General features: G+C 37.1%; 1 protein-coding gene across 3 annotated transcripts; it reads right to left on the reverse strand.

Moving 5' to 3' along the window:
• On the reverse strand, positions 1–5362 carry hykk.2 (hydroxylysine kinase, tandem duplicate 2). Of its 3 annotated transcripts, none has more exons than XM_039672815.2 (6): positions 5263–5362; positions 4371–4676; positions 4049–4191; positions 2141–2197; positions 1464–1644; positions 1–1349 (listed from the first exon to the last, which is right to left on the reverse strand). In XM_039672815.2, exons 2-6 carry the CDS (start codon positions 4672–4674, stop codon positions 910–912), a joined length of 1125 nt encoding a protein of 374 aa, XP_039528749.2. In that variant the 5' UTR covers positions 4675–4676; positions 5263–5362; the 3' UTR covers positions 1–909. The 3 variants fall into 3 exon arrangements, with proteins under 3 accessions (XP_039528749.2, XP_039528750.2, XP_039528751.2); XM_039672816.2 differs by lacking the exon at positions 5263–5362 and adding an exon at positions 4914–5256; XM_039672817.2 differs by lacking the exon at positions 2141–2197.
• Positions 5363–22863: the final 17501 nt, after the last annotated feature.

Raw genomic sequence — 22863 nt, forward strand, 5'->3', positions numbered from 1 at the left:
TTTTCTGTGATAAAAACAGGGTTTTCGTGTAAACGAGAGGCCAAACCGCAGGACAATATCTGCGTTTTCCCCTCGTGTAAACAGGGCCTGAAGTTCCTCACACAGTTTTGACCATCTTTAATTATAAAAACAAATAGTCCTATGACGTCATGACTTTTGCGTAAACATATACGCCAATTTCGAGTCAGGTGGCGTGTTATCTCTACGCATTTTGAGCTATCCGCGTGTATTCGTGTATGTCTACGCCATTAACGTCCGCGTCATTCCGCATGTCTGAACACGCAGTCAAATCTCCTGTCATAAATGCCATTAACCCCAGTGACGGTTAAGTTTAGGGATGGGGTTGAGGTAAGTCATATCTTTTTTTTACCTTGGATGGTAAGGGAACAGTCATAAATGCCATTAACCCCAGTGACGGTTAGGTTTAGGGACGGGGTTGAGGTATGTCATATATTTATATAACGTTAAGTCAACGGCGTTCATAAACACGATGAAAGGCGATTATGCGTCTTGATAGCACGCCAAAAATGGAAATACGAATTGGCGCGTCATACACACACTACTTCATGAGATCAGTCTGAATAGTCTGTTTTACATTTTCCTGGAAAGTAGTGTGTTTGAAGACGCAAGGTTTCCACCCGACAGTGTCTGAAAAGAGCCAAAAGCACAATGAAAATGTTATTTAAGAGCATGTTTCGTATCACCCTACCTTCCACCAAAGTCACCATTTGACATCATCATTGATTAAAGTAAATACTTTTGGACCACTTTTATGGTGATAATTAACAGACCCAGTCCTCCTTGACTTTATTTCAAATTTCACAGTTTGTCTTCCATGGAAGAAAGTTGATGGATTTGGGTTTATTTTGCATATATTATTGGAGCAAGCCGTCATGCTTCAGTGCTCAGTCAGGGTTGGCTGAACTGTGCAGCACTCTGCGACCAAACTCTTTCCACTTCCTCTTTACCAAGCTCCCAAAGACGACTGAGTTGCCGCACACCTGTCCTGGCCGTGATCATCAAGTACTCCTTATTCTCGGGCTGCTGGATCACAGCATGCCGGGCCAGAACCAGGGACTGGCAGAACCGGCACAGAACCAGCAAATACAGTGAATCTCTTTCTGCCTCATTGAGAGGAAAAACACTTTCCCATCCCGCCACCACTGGCCCTCCGACATCGAGCGGATTGGGATTCTCAATCATCATGTACATGATTGTTATGGCCAGCTCAAATATGAAATACCCACAGCTCATGTCTCCAAAATCAAGAATCCCAGAGATCTTGTACTTTGAGGGTCCATCCGGTTTCACCAAGAGATTGTGGTCATTAAAGTCACCATGGTTAATGCCTGCAATGCAATAAAAATGTTTTAAGAAAATAACTGCGTTACTTAAAATAATAAATACTTAAAATAAATACTTTAAATATTTTAAGTAAATAAATACTTAAAATAATGCCTTACACTTGCGAAACAATGGTAGTTTTGGCATGACTTGGACCTGGTACTGCTCAATAACGGATTTAACAACCTTTTGAACAGGGTCCCCATCCATCACATGGAGATACTGATTTAAGAGAGGAACACTGGTGAGACTCCATATAAAGTTCTCTCTCTGAAGGGAACTGATCTTTGGATGCTCCATCTTCACAAGAAAAAATAAACAAACACAAATGCCTAAATTCAGGAAATAAAATGAGAAACCTAATGAAAAAAATGCAAGGACAAAAAAAAGCCTTTTATACACTTTTATATAAGAATATACACTCACCAAAAGGATTATTAGGAACAACTGTTCAATTTCTTTTTTCTAATTAATGCAATTATCTAAATCAACCAATCACATGGCAGTTGCTTCAATGAATTTAGGGGTGTGGTCCTGGTCAAGATAATCTCCTGAACTCCAAACTGAATGTTAGAGTTGGAAAAAAAGGTGATTTAAGCAATTTTGAGCGTGGCGTGGTTGTTGGTGCCAGACGGGCCGGTCTGAGTATTTCACAATCTGCTCAGTTACTGGGATTTGTTAAGCCACAACACGCACAACCTTGAGGTGGATGGGCTACAACAGCAGAAGACCCCACCGGGTACCACTCATCTCCACTACAAATAGGGAAAAGAGGCTACAGTTTGTAAGAGCTCACCAAAATTGGGCAGTTGAAGACCGGAAAAATGGTGCTTGGTCTGATGAGTCTCGATTTCTGTTGAGACATTCGGATGGTAGAGTCAGAATTTGGCGTAAACAGAATGAGAACATGGATCCATCATGTCTTGTTACCACTGTGCAGGCTGGTGGTGGTGGTGTAATGGTGTGGGGATGTTTTCTTGGCACACTTTAGGCCCCTTAGTGCCAATTGGGCATCGTTTAAATGCCACAGCCTACCTGAGCATTGTTTCTGACCATGTCCACCCCTTTATGGCGACCATGTACCCATCCTCTGATGGCTACTTCCAGCAGGATAATGCACCATGTCACAAATTGGTTTCTTGAACATGACAATGAGTTGACTGTACTAAAATGGCCCCAACAGTCACCAGATCTCAACCCAATAGAGCATCTTTGGGCTGTGGCGGAACGGGAGCTTCGTGCCCTGGATGTGCATCTCCATCAACTGCAAGATACTATCCAATCAATATGGGCCAACATTTCTAAAGAATGCTTTCAGCACCTTGTTGAATCAATGCCACGGCATTCTGGCAGTTAAGGCAGTTCTGAAGGCGAAAGGGGGTCAAACACAGTATTGGTATGGTGTTCCTAATAATCCTTTAGGTGAGTGTATAACCATAAGGTTTTTAAAAAGAGTCACATTAGCAAAATTAGCAAAAAAAAAAGTCGGTTGTCAATAGTGTAGTGATGTTTGAAGCATAAAGCAGCTTTATCTTAATCAATGTGGCGAAATAACGTGACCATCTTGAAAATGAGCAAAAGCTGCATGGGGAAATCTTCGCCCTCACGCAAACCTCACGATTGCGCAGATTCCTTCTGGCATAACTGGATTTCGCCAGTAAAATTTAGCAGAGCATCGGTAAATGTGACTCCATAAAACTGGCAATCCCAACATCACCGTTACCGCTAACTATACCGCCACAGAGGAACGGTATTGTTGAAATCGCTGTTGTTCGAACGTTTTTTTCCCAGCTAAAATCATTGACAGCCAATCAAAAAACATCTGGCTTTGAAGCGCGCACTCCGATAACATAACCGCAGCAGCGCACTAACAATAATCAAAAGCCCGTAACTCTCAGATGATTCCGACATGTAGCACTGTTGTGCCAAACCTACTTTACATGGGTTTAATCTAATAGAAATACCTCTTTAAAGTAATAATTGTAGGTTACCATTTGGTACTGATACCAGTACTTAGGGTTACAATGATTTTTGCAATCGCAGCCCGTGAATGAAATAACTTGTATAAATAATAATGTATAAATAATGAGAGGAAAACTATGTTATTCCCTTTACTAAGATGAGTTGATGCATACCTCTCTCGTCTCTGGCGCGCGAGACACTTTGATAGCACTTAGCTTAGCCCAGTTCATTCATTAAAGGGTTAGTTCACCCAAAAATGAAAATTCTGTCAGTATTTACTCACCCTCATGTTGTTCTCATTCCCATTGGGGAATGAGATCTGTTTGATTAAAACATTCTTCCAAATATCTTCCTTTGTGTTCAGCAAAACAAATAAACACATAGAGGTTTGAAACAACATGAGGGTGAGTAAATAGTGACAGAATTTTCATTTTTGGGTGAACTAACCCTTTAAGATCCAAGCAGAGAAGCGACCCAACACCTCCAGGTTTTCCCTATTTAAATTAAGTTACACGAGTAAAGTATCTCGACCAAACTCTTGGTCCTGGAGGTGTTGGGTCGCTTCTCTGCTTGGATCTTAATGAATGAACTGGGCTAAGCTAAGTGCTATCAAAGTGTCTCGCGCGCCAGAAATGAGAGAGGTATGTATCAACTTGTCTTAGTTAAGGGAATAACATTTTAATATGAAAAAACGGTGGAATATCCCATTAACAATGGAATGTAATGGAATTAAAGAATTTACTTGCAGTAAAACTGTATCCAATGTGGCGGCCATTTTTCCAACGTCATACAAGATCTGAGGACTGCAGGTAATCTTGGCTATGGTAGTGCCAGGCAGGTAGGCAAGTAAGCGCACTAAATATTTCTGCAAGCCAAAACCACAATCTGTGATAATAGAAAAATTAAACAATTGATAAATAGAATACAATATAAATCCATCCAGCTTTCTGAAAAACCTGTTTACTCACCTTTAACAGGCATTTAAAACAAACCACTAACAACAGGCCTTACTGTATTTTAGGTTTTAATATTTAATGAAATTAATAACTGACAGGTACTCTTACCAAACTCTTCCAAGCTCATGAGTTGGCCAGTCAGAGTGGGAAAAGCGGTCTGAGCAGGAAGGCCTCTTTGGTGTAAGAAGTTCATAGAATGTGTTTGTAACTCAATAACAGTGCTGTTGTGACTGTCTGCTGAGTTCATAACCTTTAATACATATTCTCCACCCTCACTGGGGGCCACGTAAAAGTTCTGATCATCATAACTGGGCAACGGTCGAATGATGGACACGGTCAAGCCATAGAGACGTTTGATAATCTCTGTGACCTGGGAATCGCTAAGATTTGGCTTTGATTCCTTTGTTGACATTGCTGAGGATGGAGAAAAAATGGCCTAGTTATTGTCAAATCAAGAACAATACAAGAACAATGACACCAATAGGATAAAGGAACTGTTCAGCCAAAATTTCCAATAAAAACATTACAGATAAAGACATGTAAGTTACTATGATTAAATAATGACAGAAATGTTATTTTGGGTTAACTATTTAACTTAACAACTGTTGTTTGCACACCTAAGTATCAAAAAAATTAAACCATTTTACTCACCTAAAAAAATACTAGACCGAATGAAATTAAATTAATCACCTGAAACTTTTTTGTTTTTATCACAACTAAGTTAAATCATGCATAATGTGATGTCGCAGGGTTTTACAGCTTGTAATTCGTAATTTTGTAATTTGTATTCCTGCTGTATACATGATCAGCGTAAATGATCAAACTCTATTGTTATTTGCATGCATAACATGCATATAACGTTCAAGTCCGCGCTTCTGACTCATGTTGTAAACTTTGGCTAACATCCGCGAGCCGAACGGCAACTACATGCAGAGAGATTTATATTAAACAGTAAACACCGAATAACGGATTGATAAGAAGGCACAAGATACAGTAGTACCTGCTGAGGAATGTTGCCGGACTCGTCTGGAGGTTTGAAGCTAATGCTATCTAACGTGTGGCACCACATATCATTACGTCACGAGACGTCATTAACGTTACTGTACGTCTGCAAGTCCTCTTTCGCAACCCTGGTTCTTTTGAACGCTTCACAATCGTTCACAATGTAGAACATTATTACACATTATTATTATTTATTATTTAATTTCACATGTAACAGTTCAATTTGTTGCCGCCGTAATTTAAAGTTTTTCGAAGTTTTAATGAAATACAATTTCTCTAACACCAACTCGCCCCAAATCCTGAATATCAGCCCCTTTTCTTTACAAAAAAAGTGCACAATACTTCAGCTATTTTAATCCATATCCATAAAGCCTAATGCTAATAGTTTCTTCATTCGTTATACTTATATTCTTCATTAGTTAAAAAAGAATACCTTTTCGATTTACATTTTTAAAGATTTACTTTTTTTTAGATTTACAAATTTCAATTGTATAGTAAAATTCCATCAAAAAGAAAAGAATAATCCTGATTTATTATTCAGATTATGGATTAAGAATTTTAAATGAGGGGGAAATAAATCCTAAAAAAAAATACAATTTAAAAAAAAAAAAAAAAAAGCCATATACACTTTTTTTTCTTTTCTTTTTCAGTGTAGGTTTTGTATATTATTTTATTTGATTATAACTTGATCTTTATTAAGAAAATACACAGATGATCCATTGAATAACTGTCAAGTGTGGTGTAGTTACATAATCGACCAGCAGGGGTCAACATGACCATGCTAACCAGCCAAACCTCTTGTCTTTAGACCCATGAAATAGAATTTAGTTTAGCATTATTTGAAATAGAATAGCTGGTGCTCCACCATCCGAATGACTGACCACGGGTATTTTCCTCCAGGCTGCAGCGGTGTCATTTGGTGGGATTATTTTCTTAAAGTTTGATCATTTTAGTCATATTATGACCTCAACTAAATAAATAAGTGCATGGGTCGCTGATTTATTATTCAGATTATGGATTAAGAATTTTAAATGAGGGGGAAATAAATCCTAAAAAAAAAAAATTAAAAAATTTAAAAAAAAAGCCATATACACATTTTTTTCTTTCTTTTTTTTTTCTTTTCTTTTTCAGTGTAGGTTTTGCATATTATTTTATTTGATTATAACTTGATCTTTATTAAGAAAATACACAGATGATCCATTGAATAACTGTCAAGTGTGGTGTAGTTACATAATCGACCAGCAGGGGTCAACATGACCATGCTAACCAGCCAAACCTCTTGTCTTTAGACCCATGAAATAGAATTTAGTTTAGCATTATTTGAAATAGAATAGCTGGTGCTCCACCATCCGAATGACTGACCACGGGTATTTTCCTCCAGGCTGCAGCGGTGTCATTTGGTGGGATTATTTTCTTAAAGTTTGATCATTTTAGTCACATTATGACCTCAACTAAATAAATAAGTGCATAAAACAATATATAATCTTAAAGACAGTCAGAGCAATGCTGATTAAACATTGTAAGTTTTCTTTAGCTTACTTAGATCTGCTGACTGTGCATTATTGTGGTTTTGAGGCACATTATTGAGGTTAGGCTACACTGTTATGTTTTTATATCAGAATGAGAACTGGGTTTTTCTCCCCCCAGATCATAAGGGTGTTGTTTGTAGTGTAAACTTAAAACCACAGAGGAACCACAGAGTTAATGAATTCTTGACATGTCTAATGACTAAGAACTGAAATTCACTAAAAGCTATTATTATTAAAACCGTTAACTAACTGCTATCACTGTCAAAACTCTTTTTTTTTCCAGCATGCAGAGATGAGGAGGCCAGAGCAGGCTCGTGAAGGGAAATGAGTTGGCGTCAGGCAGGCTCAACTTCTGAATATACAGAGGAAGAATTGCATGCAGACGCACACCAGAAGCGAAACAGCAACTACGTACATGTCAAAGGGAAACGTTATCGTCTTCAGAAGCGTGTGAGGCTCAGCATCCTGTGATTGCGCTGATACAGCCTGAGGCTCGCATACTCAAGTCTTGCCAAAGGTGAAATGAACGCTACATGAGTTTTCGTGCGACTTTTCAGTTTGTACACACTGAAAAATAGAGGTTGTTTACTGACATCAACGGTTCTTTGAAGAAACTTTAACATCCGTTGAACCTTTCCATTCCATAAAAGGCTCTTTATAGTGGACAACGGTTCATCAAACTGAGAAAATGTGTTTACATGCCTGTTTATTTTGATTAAAATCGGCAAATAAGCTTAAAGGGTCACTCCACCTCTGGAAAGATGAATGTGTATTTAAAATGGGTAATTTATTTAGAAGAAATGTGAAATTATTTTTGAATTTGGAGCTTTCTAGACTGAGAAAATCCAGAAAATTTATTTTTGGCTTATGTGGATGGAAGACAACAACTCCCAGAATGCACTTGTTTCGCCGCCCTAGGAGGCCACGCCTACCGGCAACAGCGCGCAGAGTTAAAAAACAAGTCTAGGCTACTAGTGAGTCTCTGTGATGAGTCTGCCCGAAAATGTGTTTCGAGATCGGCCAAAATGTCCAGGATTCGGCTTTTGCGTTCTACAGTCGCCATTCATCATGTTTACTGTGGCGAGCGGGACGAGTGAGGGCCGCGGAAAAACGGCGTGATTACCGATGAGCGACACCTGTGAGACGCACCGGTCTCGTATCTCTCACGGAGGAGAGGGAATTTTCTCAGCAATGTTAAAACGCACATCAACCGATCACTTGTTTAGCGTTCATGTAAACACGACATTCAGATTCACCAATCAGAATGAATTCAGTTAGATTGAAACAAAAGCTGTACATGTAAACAATGAATGGCGACTGCAGAAAGCAAAAGGTGAATCCCGGACATCGACGGCCAGACATGTCCGGGAAAAAGAGGATGGTAAACGCTAAAGTTACTACTCGGCTTTCTCCACAGAACAAGAGCCTGCTAGCTTAGCTTCCAAAAAAGATGGCCGACACTTTGTGTTATCCCAATCCTCCATAATGCATCCGTCTGTGTATTCAGTATCTTCGTCCATATTTTCAAAAGTTTCTGCCGGTGAAATCAAACGCACTGGCACTGATCTATGATTGGTCTGTTAGCGCATTAGGTCCAACCCACTATGGCTAAAGGGTGAGATCTTGTGCTTGTAGTCTTTACAGAAATCCCCCCTCTTACACTTCCTCCTACAATGATGTAAAATGACGATTTTTGCTTCATTGTGGGACGAAGTGAAAAAGGTAAATAGCAGATTTCTCTCGTCTCAGGGGAAAATGAGAGAGTGTTGCACGACCATTCAATAGTATAACTGGGTTTCTAACAATGGAAAGCTTAATGCAAATGGGTGGAGTGTCCCTTTAATACAACTATGAGCATAAACGCATTAGTTTGATCAAAGTATTGCGTTAACATGAGGTAAAGTTAAAAAAATACCATTATAACAGAATTATGAGGGGAGCATGCAAACTCGCTGTCAGAAATGTATCGAAGGCTATCTTTGGTCGCAGTACCGTGAACAACGAGCCTCTTTCACTGTACGACGTAGGAGCCACGACCACAGAAATCACCACGACATGTCATCTTTCGTCTGGGACAGCCCAAAATCATATGTGTGTACAGAGTTCATTTAACTCTCCATGCTGTTAATATGCTTTAAAACTTAATATCAAATCAATAGAATTGTGGCAACAGATTACAAGCTATATTATTAAATAAACGTAACAAATTAGAATTGAGTAATAATTAATCAAATTATTCCTTAAATGTTAACCATTTAAAATGTTTAAAGTTTACACCAAAAAAGTTAAGAAAAATATCTCACTAACAGACAGACGTCAAAGATTAATTAAGAACTATTTATTTTATATTGCCAACATTGAAGACACCTGATGTTAACAAGCAGAATCACTGAAGGAGAAAACCGAAATTTTAAAACACTGATCACGATAATGGTGACTTAAATTTATGTTTTTTTGGTTGTTGTTGTAAGTTTTACTCATTTTAAATGGTTAACTTTTAAGGAATGATTTGATTAATTATTACTCAATTCTAATTTGTTAAATTTATTTAATAATATTGCTTGTAATCTGTTGAATCTTTTCATTTTTTTTTTGATTAGATAAAGAATATTCATTTAAACAGTGCATCAGAGATGGTATTATTATTAGGAGATACGAACATCCATGGCTCTTCTACTATCATGTGTGCCTTGATCACTTTAAAGCCTTGAATTTCATTCACAGTTCTGTTCACTGTTTACGAAAACCATAAATCACAAAAATGTGGCTTTGAAATTGTGAAATCTTTGACTTTTCTTTTTATTCGGCATTTATTCCACTATAAACTCTTAAATAGGTCATCCAAAATTAATTGTAAAGAGCAAACATGTTGAAGATTCAATAAATGATAAGCTGTTTTTTTTTTTTTTCCACAAAAGCAGTTTATTCAGCGTAGTGAAGCCTCTCCTCCATTGACATCTAAGAACGCCTCTGGTCTCCGTTCCTGCATACTGCAACGTTACACTTGTATTTGCTAACTTTGGAGGCTTGAGTCAAAGTGGCTTTCCATCTCTCTGACACAGAATGGAATTTCCTGTTTGCAAAACCTCAAACAAAAAGATCACCTTTTGCTGCCATCATTAGAGGTGCTGTGTAACACAAATTATTATTAGGAGAGGAACAAAACTGCACATTTGTTCATGACACATGGGTGAAATTGGGAATTTGGAAAATGTATCTGTAATGCAGTGTCAATAGCTTTGCATAACTATAAAATAAGTGGACAAATAATTAATTATGTCATTAATTATTTAATTTAATCCTGACTGTGTAAGCTGTAATTCAATTTCCTTGTTCATTTCTCCACAGAGACAGTAACTCCCATAATGTTTTCTGCAGTAGTACTAAAAGTGATGGAGCACAATCCCTGGCGATTTTGATCATCTGGACACTTTTAAATTCGAGGATGCAACCTGAGAAATCATGTTTTAATTATACGCATTTAATTAATTGCACTGAAATCGGTATTTAAATCATAATTAAATACCAGATTTGCTCAGTGCTTCAGTTTACATTCGAAACATCTTGCCTAAATAACCTTGAACCTCCAAGCTCACAATAGGAGAAACACTGTAGGGATCTTTGCTAATGCTAACAAATTATTTCTGGCAGATATAGTGTCCCAGGCTATTCCTAGGTCAGGACTGCAATTACTTATTTAGTTGTGAGAACGGCTGTGTCCTAACCAATCTTGAAGCGACATGCGTTAAATTATATTTTAACGAGGCACGACACGAGATTCTATTTTTAGAAAATATTTTGTATGGAATCTCCTACAGGGAGAGTCTGAAAAAAACCTGGAATTGAAAAAAATAGTGATTATATTTCTGAATTTGATTTTGTACTAATCTATTTCATTGAGCTCAGTGCATTGGCATAGAGAGACTCCGTCCACGTGCTCTCCTGATTGGCTGTGATGTTTGATTGATATTGTGATATCTGGTTAGGACAAAGTGTCAGGTGCTGATTGAGTTTTGAACAAAATAATTTTAATTTGAGTAAGTAAGTCCGGCACACTTTCGTGTGATCCTGAGACCCTGGCCAGGCTGGGGTCGACCTGAAGTGGTGGGTTTTCTTTTAAAAACAGTTTTTAGTCAGTCGACATTTTACAAATCTCGAAAAATTAGGAGGCTAAAAGTACTAATAATTGGGATAGATGCCATATTGGAAACGGTACAGATAAACGTATGGGTCCGAGAACGTTGCCAGCTGTCGTGGGGAAAAGGCGTGTTCTTTACAGAAAATGAATGGTTCTGCAACTTTAGGGTGTGAACTTCGAAGGCAAACATTTCAGTATATTTGCAATATAGCCTGCATGAGTTTCTGAGGACATTCAGGATTACGGGCTGATCTTATTACAAATCGCTGAGCCTCCTGCAACATCTCTCTAGTCTAAATACTCAAAGACAGAAACCTCTTTCAAACTGAAACATGAGCTAACAATGGGAATTTGCATTATTCAAGTCTCCAGACCTGGGTAGTTTATACCTTACATGAGGACAGAGGACAATTTGCATGAAAGACCAATTGACCTCCACTCAAAGCTAAATATCTCTAAACTCTTAAATCCTTTATTACCTGTTGGTTTACATCTGTGGGAATGAAACCTTTGTACCAGTCGCACTGAGACATTTCAAATGATACCAAACATATATAGTGTTGTAAAGCGTATAGTGTATAGCGTTTGGGTGAATTTCAGGTTATCTCAGTATGTGGATAGAAGAGATCGTGGGGCAAATGGAAAGAAATGTAAATTAAGATAATACTGGGGGGATTGACTCAGTGTGATTGCATCTCGAGTGGAGATGGTGATTTTGCAATAGAGAGTTCGAATGGTAATTTCCTGAAATGTCCTTTGTTCTCTTGGGAAGTAGTTTCACAGTCCAGACGGCTCGGCATGTTCCAGGTTTTCCAGTCTTACAGCTGTTTGTGTTTCATGTGGCAAAATCTAACCCCCAAATAAAAAATAATGTGTATTATTTATATTAAAACTTTACTTTAGCTTTAACTGTAATAATTAAAGGCATCAAATCCTATTATACTTTTGAATTATGGAAGCGAGAACATACATTATTAATGCATTTGCGGTCACTATTAGGTCTGTAAGTCCTGCATCGATTCAGTCTTCCACATATTTGTTAGCTAATAGAAACAAATTAATTTAAAGCATATTGCACTGAAACAGCAAGGCAAACTGCACCTTATCTCAGCATTGTACAGTGCATTTTATGATTCAGAGGCTCTATGAAGTCCTTCAAACCTAATGTCCTGAGTTCTGAACAGAAAAACATAGATAAGTAGATTTTTTTTCTCCCTTATTTTCATGAAATTGGTATGCAGAACTTTCTATTCATATTGAATCAGTATAACCAGCTTGAGTGTCTAAAAATAGCAGCTTAGTTTGCCTGAGGGCTTTAAAACAGCAGAAAGTGCTGTAAATGTTACAAAGACTTGGTATGTGCACAATGCCCTTTCTTCAAGGAATAGAAAATGCTTATTAGATATTTTCATGCTGTATCCACAAAAGCAACCCTCGAGACCTTTAACAAGAAAAAAAAATAATACTGTATAGGGAATGCGCAAACAAATGCTATATGCCCATTGGCGACACATTTTTTTCTGAAGATTTTGCTCACCTAAAATAACTCTGACACTGCTGGTGTCAGAGTTATGTCAAGTTTATCTGTTTACACAACACTGCTTTCAAATAAAAACGGAAAACTTTGTATGCATTTAGGCTGTTCATTTACTTGACAAAAGCATTTCATGGGCCTGAAAATGCAAAATACCTACTTCTAACATGAAAAACTGGACTCATTTGGTAGCAATCACATCATTATCTACATGGCACAGCTAATTGGATGCTAATGCATAAGCAAGGCTCAACATTTACAACAAATACCAGTTTCTTGCTGTTAGCAGGGCGCTTTCAGAAAGAATAAAAAATTAGCATCATACAGGAATTACCCGCATACATAGGGTGTTCGCATAGACAGTAAAAGGGGTGTTTGAGGCACACGCCACATACAATATATTGTTGTTTGCTCCTTTAACTTAGTATGCTAACTTTTAGAGCTTTCTTGTGTTTGAATTGTTTGCCTTATTTCTCATTGTAGCTGAAATTGCACATGACCTCTAACCTTTTAGGCTAGATATTATTGATCATTAAAACTGACATTTAACAAAAAGAGACAGGGTTGTGTCATTGTATTTTATATACTTTATATATTTATTTTAACATTATCTTCAGTATATGAACAATAAAATAAAATGACACAACCCTGTCTCTGTTAGGTAAATGTCAATAAAATTCAATAATGTTTCATATTTTTTTTTAAATGAAAACAAAAAGATCATATTCATTTTGTTATAAATGTAATGTATGCAGTAAAGATAATCAATGTAGGCTATGCATTGCCTGAACCACATGGCCTTTAGACTAATATGTTTAAGATTTTTTTAAATGAAAAGACTTAGAGTGTTCTTCTATAACATATTTTGTTTCATTGTTGACGAAAAGAGGCAGAGTTGTTGCGTATTTTGTTTTATTGTTGCCTAAAGTATACATAAAGAGATAACGCTGAGTGACGCGATCAAGAACGCCGCTGTTCCATTTGCAGAAGTACCGGACTTGCGTCCTCTCGTCCTCGGGAGTTCGTTCTCCTGAGTCGAACTTGGCAAGTGCGAACTACCAAGGACACAAATCCGAAGTTTGCGTAGCGTGCGTTCTCGTATAAACAGGGCCTAAACCAGTGGCGGCTGGTGAAAATTATAGAAGGGGGGGTATCAGAAGAAGGTATCATTATTTAAGATGTCCTCGTTTGGCTGGTTTGGAAGGACCAATTGTACACGAGTGACAGATTTGGAAGATGAATGATACACGAGTGCAGTGGCGGCTGGTGAAAATTATTGTAGGGGGGGCTGAATAAGAGGGGGGTCTGGGGGTTCCCCCCCAGAAAATTTTGAATTTAGTAGATGTGATTTCCTGCATTCTGGTGCATTTTAGGCCTTAGGCCATGCCCTTACCTATACCAATAAAATAACTTAAACCAGTCAATACCAATGGTCAAATAATACAATAATAATAATTTGTTTGACAGTTAATGATAATGAACAAGTTGCATGTTTATTATGCTCTGTGTGCTGACAGAAAAAGTGCAAACGCATAATATTGATAAATTATATATAGGTAATACAAAAAATAATAGGTAATACAACAATCTAGTTTAATCAATCCCCAGCTGTAGACTACATATTTTTGACAAATTGACAATTGGATAATGGATAACAATGTGTTGATACTAGAGAAAGAGAGAGAGAAAAGGCTCTGAAAAAGAGGGTGGGACAACGTTCTTGATTGTAACACCCAAGTATGAGAAGAAAGTTGATTTTAACTAGTATGAAACACAGTAATCTAGCTCAGAACTTAAAAACATCAAAAACAAAGCAAACACACAGGTATTAATATTCCTATAACTATTTTAATATCAAATGTGTGTGAAACAGTGTTTATGTGTGTGTGAGTGAGTGAGTGAGTGAGTGAGTGACAGAGACAGACAGATCAATTCCCACGACTTACTTTACATTATTTCCACTCGACGTCACTGGCGCTGCCATTCTGCTCTCATCTGAGGTAAAAAAAAAAATGTCCCGTGGTGCGCGTGCACGGTGCACTCCCCTAATCTGATACTGTGGGCGATATTTTCAGCGCCCCTAAACCATAAAATTTGACGGCGCTGATTGGCGAAATATAAACTTTTTTGCATAGCAACCGGGGAACCATTGGCTTAAATTCCAGCACTGTGGGGCTGAGCAAACTGGCGCCCTGAGAAGACAGCCTATTGGCTATACTACTACACCAACATGATAAAAGTAACGAAAGTGAATGCAAATATCATTCTGGTGAGTTCATAACACTTTTCAAAGTAAAACCATTATTATCATATAATTAACACAGATTATTTTTCAAAATTATAAATTATAATATATATTTTAAAAAAAACAGACAGACAGGTCGGAGGGAGGGCGGCGCCCCAGCGCCCTCTATGGGCGAGCCGCCCCTGCACGAGTGTCATTCATACACTCGTGTATCGGAGGACACCCCCCCCCCCCCCCCCTTCCCTTCCTCTTTTATTGTTCATGCTTTTAATGCTATTTGCGCAGTTATTCATTTTTATAATGCTGTAAAAATATTTGTTCTGTTTTTCCTATTTTAATAAAACTTTTAAAGCCTGTTTGTGCAGCTGCATTGTTTTATTTAGTCATTAGGACAGGACAGGTTGTGAGGACGTCGTGGTAAAGTTCCATTTTTTAAGATCTTTGCTAACGTTCCAGAAACGTTGTGGGCACGTCCTCAAAAGATGTCGCTACTTTATCCTATGGAGAACGTTGTAGAGACGTGGTCAACTGGTCTCCAGATAACTTTCCAGAAAATCGCGTTACAAGTCCTAGTAATACTAAATGCCATTTGGATTGTATATGAGAAATGTAATTTTAATTCATCAAAGATTTGATAAAATTATCTGGTGACCAGTTGACCACGTCTCTACAACGTTTTCCATGGGATAAACTAGCGACCTCTTTTGAGGACGTACCCACAACGTTTCTGGAACGTTAGCAAAGATCTTAAAAAATGGAACTTTACTACGACGTCCTCACAACAGGGAAGATCATCAAGGAAAAAAGGAAAAATGGGAGGAGAAGAAGAAAATAGTGACATTTATAGCAGGGGTGATAAATGCTACGGCTGAACTCAGGTCTAAAACTGAAAGAATCCAGATTATTGTTAAAGCAGCAATTCACCACTTAGAGATGGCAGGATTAAAGTGGGAAGAAGTGAGGGATGAACTCAGTATACAATCAAATCAAGAGACAACATGTATAGGGTAGTAATTTTTGTAATGCTAATCCTTCAATGGAATGCAAGAGGCTTGATTGCAAATGGGCAGGACTTCAAACAATTTATACGGAATAGAAGAGAAAAGCCAGACGTTATATGCATTCAGGAATCCTGGTTAAAACCCAATTTGGACTTTATAATATATGGATACGTATCAGTTAGACAAGATAGGGAAAATGGTGGTGGAGGGGGATGTGTTACATTTATAAGACAAGGGATTTCGTATAGGGTGTTAGGTATAGGAAAGGAACAAGAATATGTAGTGGTAGAAATATGGAGTGAAAGGAAAAAAAAATGTATAGTTATAAATGATTACAATCCGTGTAGGAAATTGGATATAAATAAACTTGAGGAAATAGAGGGGAAAGACTATAATAATGTGGGGACTTCAATGCGCATAATTCATTGTGGGGTAGTGAGAAGATGGATAGTAATGGACAAGTAATTGAAGAGTTATTGGATGAGGAAAACCTAGTATGTTTAAATGATGGAAGTAAAACAAGGATAGAGGTTAGTACGGGGAAGGAATCTGTACTTGACCTTACACTGGTGTCTAGCAGTATGGCAGCGATATGTAATTGGAGTGTATATAAGGATGGGACAATAGGAAGTGATCACTACCCAGTATTATGTAAAATTAATATTTCATTACCTCAAAGTGTAGAGGAAAGAGGAGGAAGATGGATATTTGAGAAGGCTAATTGGGAACATTTTCAAAGAGAAAGTGATAGAAGTTTGAGCCAGATTGAGTCTAGTGATGATATAGAGACAATGGAAGATAAAATAAAGAAAGGTATAATAGCAGCGGCAATGGAGTCTATTCCAAAAAGTAAAGGTAAGGTAATGAGGAAAATTATACCATGGTGGGATGAGGAATGTAAAGAAGCAGTCAGAAATAGGAACAAAGCATTTAAAATAATGAAAAGAACTCATAATTTCAGGCACATGATTCAATATAAATATGCTCAGGCAATAGTAAGGAAAACAATTAGACAGGCAAAAAGAACATATTGGAGGAACTTTTGTGGTTCAATCGGGAATACAACTCAGATTGGAGAGGTGTGGACAATGATTAAAAAGATGGGTGGTGAAAGGAGAGAATGGAGTTACCCAGTTTTGAGTAGTGGAAATGAAATTGCAGTGACAAATAAGGAAAAGGCTGAAATGTTAGCAAATACATTTGTCAATGTGCATAGCTCTAATAATCTATCTGAAGAAGGGAAGAGAGGCAGAGAGAAGACAAAATCTGAAAATGTAGAGATATTAAGGAAGATGGGAAAAGTAGAGGATGAACAAAATGTACTTTTTAACATGGGAGAATTAAAGAGAGCAATGGCCAAAACTGGGAAGACTGCGCCAGGGAAAGATGATATATGTTATAGCATGTTGAAACAGTTAAGTGAGGAGGGGAAGAATAAGTTATTGATGCTATATAATAAAGTGTGGGAGGAAGGGAAAGTACCAAAGAGCTGGAAGGAGGCAATTGTTGTGCCGATAAGGAAACCTGGGAAAGAAGCTAGTAAACCTACAAGTTATAGACCTATTGCTTTGACGTCTCATGTCTGTAAATTAATGGAAAGAATGATAAATGAAAGGTTAATGTATTTTATGGAGAAAAGAGGCATGGTAGTTGAGTGTCAAAGTGGGTTTAGAAGAGGTAGGAATACTATGGATGCAGTATTGTGCTTGGAAGATAATATAAGAAAAGCACAAGTAAATAAAGAGACAGTAGTGGCAGTATTTTTCGATGTAGAAAAGGCATATGATATGCTATGGAGAGAGGGACTAATGATTAAATTGTATAATATGGGAATTAGAGGAAATTTTCTTAACTGGATAAAGGATTTTCTGGAAGGAAGAACAATACAGGTTAAAGTAGGAGCAGACCTATCAAGTGAACATGTTATTGAAAACGGAACTCCTCAGGGGAGTGTTGTAAGTCCCACATTATTTTCAGTAATGATTAATGATATATATGACAATATACCATTAGGTATGGGAAGATCACTTTTTGCGGATGATGGGGCAATTTGGAAAAAAGGAAGAAATATAGAATATGTAGTTAAAAAAAATTCAAGAAGGGATTCAGCAGGTTGAGGAGTGGGGAATAAAGTGGGGTGTCAAATTCTCTATAGAGAAGACTAAAGTGATGTTTTTTACAGGGAAGAAAATCAAGGAAAATACTAGTATAAAACTATATGGAAGTAACCTAGAGAGAGTTAAAGCATTCCGTTTTTCAGGAGTATACTTTGACACAAGGTTAACATGGGTAGAACATGTCAGAAATGTAGAAGATAAATGTAAAAAAGTAATACATTTAATGAGATGTTTAACAGGACTAGAATGGGGAGCAGATTATAAATCACTGAAATATATATATATGTAAGTTTAATGAGATCAAGGATGGATTATGGAAGTGTGGCATATGGATCAGCAGCCAAATCTATACTTAGGAGGCTTGATGTAATACAGGCTAAAGCATTAAGATTATGTCTAGGGGCAGTTAAAACATCACCAGTATGTGCTCTACAGGTGGAAGCGGGAGAAATGCCATTGAACATCCGACGTAAACAATTACTTGTAAATTATTGGGTAAATCTAAAAGGGCATGGAGATAACCATCCAGCTAAAATAATAGTACAAGATAACTGGGAAAGAGAGAGAGCACAAAAGTTCAGTTTTGGGTGGATTGGAGATGAGGCGGCTAGAGAATTGGGAGTGTATGAAAAGGAATTCTGCCCAACTGTAATATGGCCTGATACACCGATATGGAAGCTAGAAACCATGGAAGTTGATTTTAAACTACTTCAAGTTAAAATAGTAAGTAATAGTACAGATCTGGTAGCGGAATTTTATAGACATATAGATATTAAATATAAAGAGTATATTCAGATTTATACAGACGGATCAAAGGACCCAGAAACAGGAAAGACTGGATCTGCAGTTTACATTTTTAATCAAAGAGGTGAGATAGGCAGACGAACCACAAATGATTTGAGTGTGTATGCAGTTGAATTATATGCTATTAAGATGGCGCTAGAATGGATTGAGGAAAACAAAATTAAAAAAGCTTTAATTGGAAGTGATTCAGTGTCAGCCTTATACAGTCTCATGGTTGGAATATCTAATAGTCATCAGGATTTACTGTATTCAATACTGATAATATACACAAGAATAAGGGAAAAAGGATGTGAGATTCAATTGATTTGGATTCCTGCTCATATTGGCATTGCGGGTAATGAGAGAGTGGATAAGTTAGCCAAACAAGCTGTGAAAAGAGAGAATATTGAAGAAAATATTAAGTTATCAAAATCTGAAGGAAAGAGTATAATATGGAAGGAAGCCATTGGAGAATGGCAACATCAGTGGGATATGGAAATTAAAGGGAGACATTTATATGCTATACAAAGTAAAGTTGGGGCGGTGAAGAATAAGGGAGGGAATAGAAAAGAAGAAATAGTTATGACCAGATTAAGGATAGGTCACAGTAATTTGAATGGAACACTACACATTATAGGGAAGCACCCAACTGGATTTTGTGGTTGTGGTCAGGTTACTGAAACAATAGAGCATGTGTTTTTGAGGTGCAGACAATATGAAGAGCAGAGGAAAAGTATGATGGAAGAGTTAGGAATAGTTGGAACAATAGGGATAGGAATGAAGGAAATACTGGAAAATGGGGAGAATGAACAAAGAAGAAGAAGTATTTTTTTTATATTTATCAAGAATAGGTATGATGAAAAGAATATGATGTAACTGGACATGATAGGAAAAAAAATCCGGAAGATGGCGGTAGTGCAACATTTATGGATGCAAACTGCCGATAAACTCCAAAGAAGAAGAAGAAGAAGTCTCCACCCCGACCGCGCCCAACCACGCCCGACCGCGCCCCCCTTCTGCGTCATGAGAATCGCGCACGTTAGCAGGTGACCGCACATGGTAGCTAGCTAAGTAGCACATCAGACAGCAATGGATAACAACGAAAAATACATCAGCAAGCGTCCCCTGCTTGCCCCTACAAGAAAGTTAGGACGGAAGAGAAAGTCGTTTGAGGAAAAAGCAGAGACGAAAAGAAAATGTGAAGAACGCCGAAAGTTGAGTAGGATAAATATAGGGTTCACCATTGACCGATGGAGGAAACTTCAGCGAGATCTGGGACTGAATACCGATGCTGACACTGCTGACTTTTTGTTGAGCAGGTAAACATTTATTTGTACTCTTATATGGTGTGACGTGTTACATAAATAGCTTTTTATCAGTCTGAAAACTTGCTAATGCTGCCGGTCGGCATTGGAATGTTAGCTGTTTAGCATCACCTGTATCACGGTTCAAAGTAAATATATTTCTTGAAGTGCTTGAATATATTGCAGTATGCCTAGCGGGTTTCTGTTCGAGCCGATCGGAATTTCAAAAAGATGCGCTGTATGCTGCTATAACAATTACTCAAAACCTTAAACAATGCGGCAATGAAACTTCGTATGTGAAACGATAATTGGTATTATGCAATGGAGATAGAAAGACAGTATGCACAGTACTGTTATTTAGAGGTTGTGTGATATTGATGGGTAAAATAATAGTTTAAGTGACGCGAGTTCAGTAACACACGTGGAGTTCGCGGGTGTCCGCCATTTTGCGCAAGTTGCATGCAGCGGGGATATTAGAGTTAAAGGGCAACTCCACCCATTTGCATCAATCTTTCCATTTTTTTTATTTTTATTTTTTTATTTTTTTTCCGAGAGATCTTTTTTTTTTAATTAATGCTGAGAACAGGATACATAATAAAACACAATACAAAGGAGAAAGCATACATCACATAATATCAATCAAAACAATAAAGGACAATAACAAAAATAAATAAAATAAAATAATAAAAAAAGAGTAGGGCAATAAAATCACTAAAAGGTTTCACATGAAAAGATTAAAGGCAGTGCAGATTCTAATAGTCCTTATGGCTTTCGTATTAGTAGATGTTGAAATCACACTTAAATAATTTTCTATCTCTTTTAAGAAGACAGAGAAAAAAGGTTTACAGTTTGAAAATTTGCATTTGTGAATGTAAAATTTGCTTAAGAAAAGAATTAAATTAATAACAAAACAGATATTTGCATGTTTGGGTTCTGAGTCAAAATATCCAAATAAAATGTTTCTCATCTGTATTGAAAAGCCTGGCCAAATCTTACACTTGATAAATATATCAATATCCTTCCAAAACTTCTGAGTGTAGTGACCTGACCAAAATAAGTGAACCACTGTTTCATCAGACTTCAAGCAAAAAGAGCATGTTAGCTCAATGTCTGATTTAAATCTTTGTATAAATGTCTTAACAGGGTAGAACCTGTTTATGAGCTTGAAGGAAATTTCTTTCACTTTATTTGTGAGAAAGAATTTCTGCTGTAAAGACCAGATTTTTTTCCAATTAAGGTTAACAAACAAATTATTCCAAAAGGAAATAACAGGTGGGACAGAAATCAAATCCTTGACAAATAAAGATCTTATTTTATAGTTTTTTGCTTTCGACTCGGAGAAACAGATTTGACCAATAGGAGTATCACAGGGTTTAGGAAAGGGTGCAGTAGATACTGCGGAGGAGTGATCACAGTTTTTAAAAAGCATACATAAACCAGAGGGAATAGCGCCCATTACTGTAGCAAATTCTTTTGGGGTTATTGGTATTTGATATTCGGAGAGAAATTCTGCATATCTGAACAAAAGACCTTGCTTATCAAACAACTGCTCTACTAAAAATAAACCATTATTGAACCAACTGTCAAAAAACAGGGATTTATTCTTGAACAAGATGTTCTTATTGTTCCAAATATAACATCTTTGTGGCGAAAAGTTATGTTTATAAATAAGAGCCCAAGCTAAAAGAGCCTGACGATGAAAATTGGATAGTTTGATAGGGAGTTTGGAGATATCATAATTACACATTAACAGAAAATTAATGCCACCAAGTTGTGAGAAAACAAGTTGAGGAAAAACATTCCAAATAGAAGAAGGATTGGTTAGGTACTGATTCAGCCAATTAATTTTAAAGGTATTGTTGAGGGAGTCAAAGTCAATAAAATTCAGACCACCATTATTATAAGAGTTTAGAATGACTGATTTTCTCACATAATGTGGCTTATTTTTCCATAAGAATTTTATTAAAACCTCATTAATTAATTTAGAAGTGGGCTTATCCACAAAGAGAGACTGAGCTGCATAGGCCAAACGGGACAGACCCTCTGCCTTAGTGAGCAGTGTTCTGCCCTTTAAGGACAGATCCCTTTGTAGCCAGCAATTGCATCTTTTTTGAGTCTTAGAAATAATAGGTTTGAAGTTTGCTGGACATCTACATTCATCTTTAGTAATTTGTATACCTAGATATGTTACCCTATTTTTAACAGAAATATTCTCAATGGAGGTAAGAGAGCAGTTTTTAATGGGAAGCAATTCACATTTATTAAAATTTAAATTTAATTCAGAAGCTTTAGAGAAGGACTGAAGAATACTCAGAGCCATTGGAACCTGTGAAGAATCATTCAAGAATAAAGCTGTATCATCTGCTAACTGACTCATTTTTATTGTAGTGTTACCAATTGTGATACCCTTTAAATAACTACTATTGACATGTACACTAAGGAATTGTGTTGCAATTAGGAAAAGGTAAGGGGAAACTGGACATCCTTGCCTAACCCCTCGTTTTAAAAAAAATCTAGGTGAAGTACCATAACTTAACTTAATTGAGCTGTTTCCGTTAACGTAAAGCATTCGGATCATTCTGCAAAAGGAGTCACCAAAGCCAATTTCTCGAAGAGCCTGAAATAAAAATGCGTGTTCTAATGTGTCAAAGGCTTTATAATAATCTAAAAAGAAAACGAAGCCATCATTGTCAATTAATTCTGAGTAGTCTATCATATCTAGTACTAGCCGTATATTATTAGAAATGTGCCTTTTTTGCATAAATCCTGATTGCGTTTCGTCAATTATAGAGTTCAAAACACATTTGAGTCTTTTTGCTAGGACTGCAGCAATTATTTTATAATCATTATTTAATAGTGTAATTGGACGCCAGTTGTCTATTAGGAGGGGATCTTTGTTTGATTTTGGTATAAGCGTTATTAATCCTTGACATAATGTGGCTGGAAGT

The sequence above is a fragment of the Pimephales promelas genome, chromosome 2, assembly GCF_988280905.1.
Source record: "Pimephales promelas chromosome 2, fPimPro1.hap1.1, whole genome shotgun sequence".
Classification (NCBI taxonomy): domain Eukaryota; kingdom Metazoa; phylum Chordata; class Actinopteri; order Cypriniformes; family Leuciscidae; genus Pimephales; species Pimephales promelas.

Excerpts from the sequence above, each read along its gene's own strand:
- hykk.2 (XM_039672815.2), bottom strand. The coding sequence starts at position 4,674 with ATGTCAACAAAGGAATCAAAGCCAAATCTTAGCGATTCCCAGGTCACA. Across the intron at positions 2,198-4,048 it reads TGGATACAGTTTTACTGCAA|AAATCGAGACTCATCAGACC; the intron begins GTAAATTCTTTA and ends ATGTCTCAACAG. Across the intron at positions 1,645-2,140 it reads TCTTCAACTGCCCAATTTTG|ATGGAGCATCCAAAGATCAG; the intron begins GTGAGCTCTTAC and ends TTTCTTGTGAAG.